This window comes from Buceros rhinoceros, unplaced genomic scaffold (genome assembly GCF_000710305.1).
Source record: "Buceros rhinoceros silvestris isolate BGI_N320 unplaced genomic scaffold, ASM71030v1 scaffold13145, whole genome shotgun sequence".
Lineage (NCBI taxonomy): Eukaryota > Metazoa > Chordata > Aves > Bucerotiformes > Bucerotidae > Buceros > Buceros rhinoceros.
In genome coordinates this window covers 6591-15152 of record NW_010411217.1, presented here as the reverse complement: position 1 = coordinate 15152, position 8562 = coordinate 6591, and the positions used below count along the sequence as shown (strand labels likewise).

Genomic DNA, 8562 nt, shown 5'->3' with positions numbered 1-8562 from the left:
TTTTTTCCTTTTGTGCGTCGTTTCCCCCTGAGTTCAGATTTCCTTGTCCTGCCCTCTGTTTGAAAAGCAGGTGTCAGCCTACAACCAGTGTTCAGCTTGCATCTGAGGCTCTGCAGACTGTATAAAGAAGCTGATGAAAATCAGTTGCTGTTTTCTCCGGAGAGGTCAGTACTGTGCTTATAGAAGAAGGTAATAAAAACCAGCATGTCTGAGGGAAATTGCTTTTCTGGAGAATTGTCCCTTGTAGATTACTAAAGCATGCATTGCCACTAATACTGTGGGAACGCTGTCAAAAGAGTTTTTCCACTATGATGCATCTACAAATCACACTACCTAGGCCTTATAGCACAAAATGTTTGAATTGCCTTTTGAAACTGCAGCTTTGAAGGTTTTGAGGATGGGAGGGATTTTTAAACTGTCTTAGGCTGACCGCCTCCACAACCTTACAGCTGTTATCGATCCCAAAGGCAGCAATTACATCTCCAATCTCTAATCTGCCTGGGAGCTAGCAGGATAATGACTGTTGAATTTTCTTGGAAATCAGTGTACCAGGTAAGGAGACTGCAGTATTTTTCCGGAGAAAAAGTCGGCTGCTACTTTTGGAGTGAGAAAAAACAAACAAGCCCCCTATACTCCAGCTTTTAGAAAGAGTCTGTCTCTGTGGAAAATCTAAATTGAAATTTATTTTCTTGGATCAAGCCTCAGCGTTGAGTTTAACTACACCTCTTTACTGTAGTTATAGAAGCCCTGCAAGCCAGAACAGCATCTGAGAATTACAGAGCCAAACTGCTAGAGACCATAACTACGCTACAGTTTTTCCTCATGCTATGAAGGCTGAAAATTTGGAAGATTCTCCACAAGTGTCAGATTTAGCTGAAATAAAGAGCAGGAGCTATAAACTGGATCCATGATCTAGCTAGGTGCTATCCAGGGGCACTGCAGGCCTCTGTCAGTCACAATACTAAAGGAAATGACAAAGAAGGAACACAGAAATCTCATCTAAACCTAATTTTTTTTTTTTTTAAACACAAAAGCCCTTGAACAACAATACCAGGATATATATGCCACTGGAGTTTTAAGAGCTTTCAGGAAGTTTTCTAAAGCACATATTATCACAGCAGACAAATATATTACAAATTAAAATTATGGACATGAAAAAGCAGTAATACTTCCCATTTGATAGACTAGGACATTTGGAAACACTCTTTAGCAGATCTTATCAACTTCCTTTTGAAAAGGACCGACTTGCAGTAACTGATCACATAACATGTCCAGGCAAGATGATCATCAGACCCTTTTCAATTTCTGTATGTTTTTTTAAAATGTTGTTTATCGTATCTCAATCTGCCTGGATCCCCTTGGTTATACGCAGAAAATCTAGTGAAGACTGAAAGACACCGTGTTTGGCACAAAAGCCTTGTACCCATCTCCTTGCAGCACTGTGGTAATATATATTGGCAAAGACACTCTATCCAACAAATTTATCCATATGAACTTGTGCATGGATCTGGCTGGGCAGCCTGTCGGCTTTATCATCAGACTCACCTGAATGTAGTTGTCAACAATTCCCCAGGCAAAGCCACAGGGAAAAATACCTTCTATAGGCTGGTTTTCAGGCAAAGGTGGGGTAGTTGTCAACAATTCCCCAGGCAAAGCCACAGGGAAAAATACCTTCTATAGGCTGGGTTTCAGGCAAAGGGGGGAAGCCGTTTTTTTCTATCAGCTTTTGATAGAACAAGACAGAAGATTTCGGCATCAACTTCTTGTCGTGGCTTTGAAAATCAACATAGAACAATCCACGTCGAATGCTGTATCCCCTGTGCCATTCAAAGCCATCCAGGAGGGACCAGACTGTGTAGCCAAACACATTCACTCCGTCATATCGGATGGCTGAGGAAAGAACATAACCAAACTTATCACAGTGCTCATTTTTCCTCTGTAGATTACACCGTATCAGAAATGTTTGCGGTATTTGTGTGTAAGAAATAATCTAGTAGGTCAGGTAAGTATCTCAGGATCTGCCTCAAAGCCCATTCAGGGAAGATGTTTCAGGGAGCTCCCAGGTCATGGCTGCACTGTGCAAGGCAGTAAGTAGAGGTCCCTGGCTTGGCTTTAAACAAGCCAGATGTAGAAAGAGCAGCAGTGCAGCAGTGTTTTGGGCAGAGCTGCTAATCAGGCCTGCCAAACCCCAGCCTCGGAGCAGAGCACACTACGCTTGAACAATTTGCAGCAACCGTGCCAGTAACTGCACTGCACTGCACTCTGATAAGCACGGACTGCAGCTCACTCAAGTGCCACTGATGCAGCACTACCCTGTATGCAAATAGAAGTTACACTCTTTTTTCTCCTTCCCCTCCACAACAAATACATATTGAGAAAACCCTGACAACACTTTCAGTGTTCTGATGTATTTTTATTACCACAGATTTTAAGTAGAAGCGACAATGCAGGAAGATACTTTTTATTTTATAAGTCTGTTTCTTTACATCTTTTATGGCATAGCATTTTCCAGCTTAAATATTTAAGAGTTTCTAAATATATGCATGTGTTCTAGGTCAACTGTCTGACTTTTAAGAATCATCATGCACTGTGAAGGTTATTATCAGAGTCTAGTGTTATTTGCCAGCATTACAGTTTTACTTTAAGATTCTAAATTATACTTTTACTTGTATTAAACAATGAAATTCAGCAAAATGTTCCTGGGCAAGGCTCAGCTTCAGGAAAGCAAAAAGGAGTGTGCTTACTTTAATTACATAATTAGACCCACCCTAACTCAGCAATGCATTTAAGCACATTCTTAAACATTATTTTAAACTCAAGATTGGCTCAAGTAGTAGCCAGCAGAGTTTACCTCTATTACTCACCATCTTCTGTTAATCCAAACTGGGCACTGACTGACTATTTTCCAGCCTAGTAACATGGAAAGTGTTATTTCAAGCAACCAGCATATCCAGATCCTCATTTCCTGGGTTTTTTTTTAATGTACCTCATTACAACGAGTTATGAAGGACCCTGTGGATTCTTGAAGGACTCCATGGATTCTTGATTGAAACCCAGTTTGAACCAACTAAATGAACTGCAGTTAAATAAGCTATGAATTCGGCTCGGTATCTATCAGAAGTCATGAGAAAATGTCTACGGAAATGCAATATTTCTCCTCCTAAAGGCATCATTTTTTTGTGTTTGGCAAATGCCAGTAGTTTTCTAATCTCTGCATATATCCACGATGACATCTGCCATACCAGCCAAGTCAAAGCCCATACAGGTCCACTTTGTGAATCAGTCTCAGTGAGAATTTCTCTTTGAATAGCATTTCATCCCTTCTGTAAGTCATCACACAGGATTCCCATACTTCCTGAGCACCTCACAAAAAATCCCCTCAAATCCTTCTCAAAAAATGTATTAACTTGTCACTTATGGCATGTGTCACCTATGAAAGGAGCAACTTGAAAAACTCTTGGACGTTCCAAAAAGTTTGTAAGTCTCAAACACAGTAGCCTACATGGATTGCAGGTTACTGAAAAAACACAACGAAAATTGTCTTTTTTTTTCTTTTTCTTTTGTATATCACCCCTCTTTTTTAAATGTCTGTTGGTCTGCAAGCCAGGCTGACTGAAACTTAAACTGTCCTTGCTTCTAAACTGAGTGGTCTTGTCCATACTACCTACTGGAAATAACCCCTGACCTGAGCAATCCCCCACAGCATGCCTAGAAGTGTGCTACTGTGCAGGCCACTGCTCTGCCAGAACTGGGATAAAAATTAAACAGCAGTACAGCTCACACTCTGTTTAGCTCACTAGTATAGAAATAGTCCAAGGAAACATGGCAGAACTCTAAGCATCAAATAGAGAACCTTAAAACCATCTATTCAGGTGCTGTCCAGCCCCAGGGCATGAAGGTGAGGTGTGTGAAGCCTGCAGAACCTGCTTCCATGTGGAAGGTACCCAGGGATCTATGTTTTGCCTCTGGACATTCCTGAGAATAGCTCGGTCCTGACCTGTCAGGGGCCTGGTTGTTCCCATTCTCCTTAAGACTCTTTGAATTCACACCTGCTAACTCCCCAGATAATGACCTAACCCCTTCGCTATTCACCATGGCACAGGGGAGCTTGCCTCCCCTCCTGGTCAACATGCTCCACTTTACAAGGAACAATCAATACATTTGTTGCACTGGAGACAGAAAAGGGAACTGAATATGACCCTAGGGTAAGTGGTTAGATACCCACCCATGTGAGAAAACATCTCCCACCAATTAGCAGCTCTAATTAATATTTAACTACTTTTACTCTATAAAGCTCTATTTTATCTATTCATCCCTAAATTGTATTCGGGGGGGGGAAGAAAAAGAAAGATCAATAACAGTACAAGGACTTAGGGCTGTGAATCCCAAGTAAATAGACCCTTTCCCAGAGCACCATCCACCCCCCCAAAAAAAAAAAAATTACAGTGCTTGTCTACTGCACGCAGTGTGAAAATGGACATCTACATCAACACTTCAGCTGAAATCAGGAGCACACTTTAGAGCAAATCTCCCTCACCACACTTCTGTTCACATGACAGACTGGTCTAAAGATACATGACCTGGGTTCCTCTGGGGTGAAATTAATCCAGAAATGGGCTTCAGGAATGCACACAGTGTGGACACCAGGCCCTCAACGCCAACTCTTTTTACTCTACAGGCTTTCTCTGATGGCTGCACTTAACTTGTTAACGTAGCTACAGAAATAAGCAGTTTTGTCTGACCCAATGAATATACACAATCAGGCAAAGATACTGGCCAGATCTAGGAAACAACAAAAACACCTTTATGTGGCCCTGGGTCTAAATTAACTATCCTTGCTTCTTCTATCCATGGTGCTCTAGCTCCAGTGGTATTTTATTGCCCCATGACTGCTGGAGTGAATCTCATGGTAAACAGTTCACATGATGTTTTTTGCAGATCTTTCCCAACTAAAATCCCCTAGGTATTGCATAGAAAACCTTGGTGTTTACATCGGATTTTGCAGATTCTAACAACACAAGATTTGGGTGCAGGAATTTTCACCATAATGATGCTCAAGTCCCTCCTGCAGATCTTGTCTGTTTCTCCTTTTTTCTTCTCCTGTAAAAAGTTTAGCCAAGTGCTAGTACTCTTAAGTTAATATGACAAGACCATCATACTGTTGTTGCTGATGTTATTATTACTTACTGAGTGGCACATTAAAAGGAAAGAAACCCTGTAAGTTGAGATTAATTCCAGCCAGCTGTAATTAAAAGGCAGATCCATGTATGTATGTCCAGCAATTTACAGACTAAGCAGAAATACAGGCGACAGGAAATACGATTTCTTCATGAAGATGAGCTCTTCATCTGACCACAGGCAAACTAGTAATAATTTACTTGCAACATTTAGTAACTGCATTCCACTCTTCCCATTTTGGATGCACCGTCTCATGTACTTATTCACCTTTTAATTTATCTGCAATAATTAGGCTCCTGGAATAGCAAATGAAACAAATGTGGGCATCCTCTGCATCTTCATGAGTGCTGAGAATAAAATGAAAGCCAGTTTTGCTCAACCCCGTATGAAAATGGCAATGTAACACAATGGCTATCTTGTCTGAACTAAAAGCTACAATGATACTGATTTTAAAATCAGAACATTAAACTGTAGAGAAGTAAATTAATTATTATATGGTAAATTAAGACATTAAAAGACAATGAAAGTGGAAATGGGAACCCCAGCAACTTACTGGTGACTACTAGGATTGAAAGAATTTGTTTTGCCACAAGGAAATGGGAAAACAGAAAACAACTCTTATAGAAGGTAGTGTATTTCTTTTCCTTGTTTGGAAAACAACTTTTCCTTTGTTTGGAAAAAGTAACTGGTCAACAATTTAAATAACTTAGATCATATAAGCTCTAGCATACAATTCCCTTTAAACTGATGTAAATTCAGGTTATTGTGATTGATGTCCAGAGCTGTACTAATGTAAAATTTGCACAACGGCAACACTGAGATGCAGAATGAAAAGGTTCCATTTTTTCATTTAAAAATGTGTTCTTCCAGCATGATGTTTTCTTCAGAGGAACTCCTACCGCATAGTATGTACCTTCCCACATATACGTGCTTACACGTCGTACATATGCATTCATACATCTAAGATATGGAAAACAACTACCAACAAATAACAGGAAATTTCCCTAAGTCCATTGAGTCCATTAGTCCCTAAGTCCATTAGTTCACACATTTTCCACTTCTGTCCACCAAACACAGCAGAAATTCTCCTACTGACCTCCAACAGAGCTGCATCAAACTACCTACAAATACTGAGGGTCTTCAAGAGCTGAAAAGAACAAACCTAGGAAAGGGATTTGGAGCCCCATTTCACAAGATGAATGTTAACAAATGTTAACAAAAAATTAGTTTTCAGCCTAGTTCTTTAACATGCTTCTGTTGGCTGTTTTGCATTATGTTTTGTCAAGCATATATTAATACAACCCCTGTCCTACCTTTTAAAGTTTCCATAATGAACTTTTTGAGATAGTAAATATATTTGGCATCATCTCTCTTGGTGCTACCAGAAACAAACCAGCTGTTCTCCACAATGAATATTTGGGGGTTGTTATATTCAGTGCTGATCCAGTAAAGGAGCTGCCTCAGGCTTATTGATTCCAACTGCTGGAATTTCATGTGAGAGTCCAAGAGCTGGAAGCTCAGGGTAGCTCCAAAAGAAAGAGCAAAAAAGTCTGCTGTTCCCTTGATATACTTCTTCTCAACTTCGGTGAATTCAGGCAACAGAGATGAGAGGTTGCTCTTCATGCTCTCTGGATAGTCACCATCAATAAATATAGGCTTAGCAAACCATCCGAGAACGAAATCAAGGGATTTTTGACATTCTTTTATGTTTTTCTCAGTCATATGTTGAGGTCTTATCCAGTGGGAGCTAAGGGCAATGGACACTTTTCCTCTTTGAGTTGGACGAAAATGCTCATTGTAGAGATGCCAGACTTTAGCATGGGCCTGTTGAAAAGAAAGACTGTAATTAATGCACCTGAAAATCCAGTTTAAGTAACACAGTCTCAAAAACTGTCATCCAGTGTCACATGGTAACCACATAAACACGGCATTTGAGGGTCCAGCCTTATTCATTCATCAGCAGTTTACAACTCCTAAGTTAACTGTCCTTTAATACTATATTAATACCATATATCAACTAGAGATTGCTTGTGAGTGGGGAAAACAGCATCTCAGTTTTCCATGAGATGATACTATTTCAGGCACTGAACACACTTTTAGGTAGACACCTCTATTAACTTTTATTGTTGATCTCAGACATTCTTTCAGTATTTACAAAAATGAAAATTCATGTAAGTAAACAAGTTTCAAAGCATGTTTTCATTACAGGAACATCACTTTATCTGTAGATTTGCAGATATATAAAGAGGGAAGGTCTATTCTTAAGAACTGCCCAGATCTCTCAAACAATACAAGACAATTATTGTCTTGTATTGATTATTAAACAATTATTGTCTTGTATTAACTTATTTCTCTTTAACATATTTCTCTTTAAACCAGACCACTCAGTACAGAGAAAACTACCAATGTGGATTTTAAAAAGTCTGGTAAAAAAGAATTCATCAAAGATCCTGAAAAATTATTCCAATAATTCAATGTAATTTGTTTTATTAATATTTGCTATTTACCTCTAGTATCAGATTTCAACCACTTGTCTTGGTATAATTCTATCTGTTACTGTGACGATATCTTTTCTTCCAAATTTCTTCCCCATGATCTTACTGAGTCAGTTGAAACAGTCTCTTGATGTTCCCCTTGAAAGCTAAATAGATTAAGTTCCTGGAGCGTTGCATTATCATCAGGCATTGCTCTAAGCTCTCTAACCATTCTCGCTGCTCTCCTCTGATTCTCTTCCAATTTTTCATCATCTGTCTTAAACTGCAGAAGCAGAATTGGACATAACATGCCACTGGTAGTCCTGCCAGCAGCAAAACCAGAGACAATTTGATACACTACTTCTGTTTATGTGGCCACAGCATTACACTGTAAACATATGCTCATGTAAACTACCGTATCTCCAGAGCCCTTCACCATCTAAAACACATTTTTTCTTTGCACCTAGCTTATTAAAGGAATTTGACTGCTCTAAAGAATCAACATCCCATCTTTTTGTCATCTACACAGTAGTAGAAATTGTAATGCTTTTTTCTATGTCATTGATAAAAAGGTAAAAAATATGAGATCCATTCATTAGAATAAAGCCTACCCTAATAACTATTCCTAGTTTACATTTCTATTTTGAGACTTACCAGTTAGTATTTGTTCATACGTGCTGTAATGACAGAAACCTCCATTCTTGACATACAGTCACAGGAGTGATGAATATATATGACAGATTATTAAACAAAATGTCACAAGCATTTTTAGCCCTCCCTTGAATGCAAGCCATATAGAAAGCCTTTTAATTCCACTCTATGTAGTTGGTATGTTGGCAATTTTATCATTTATTTTCAGCTGTGGTTCACAGTTTTCTTTTCATACACTCCTACCATTTGGGCTTTGAAT

At 39.2% G+C, this 8562-nt stretch overlaps 1 protein-coding gene across 1 annotated transcript; it reads right to left on the bottom strand.

Annotated features, from left to right (window-relative positions):
- Nucleotides 1–1671: 1671 nt before the first annotated feature.
- LOC104493275 (klotho-like) lies at nt 1672–7771 on the bottom strand (the record flags this gene model as incomplete). Its single annotated transcript, XM_010135927.1, has 3 exons — nt 7736–7771; nt 6492–7002; nt 1672–1890 (listed from the first exon to the last, which is right to left on the bottom strand). Coding segments are annotated over exons 1-3 (766 nt in total), but the record flags the coding sequence as incomplete, so codon positions are not given.
- Nucleotides 7772–8562: the final 791 nt, after the last annotated feature.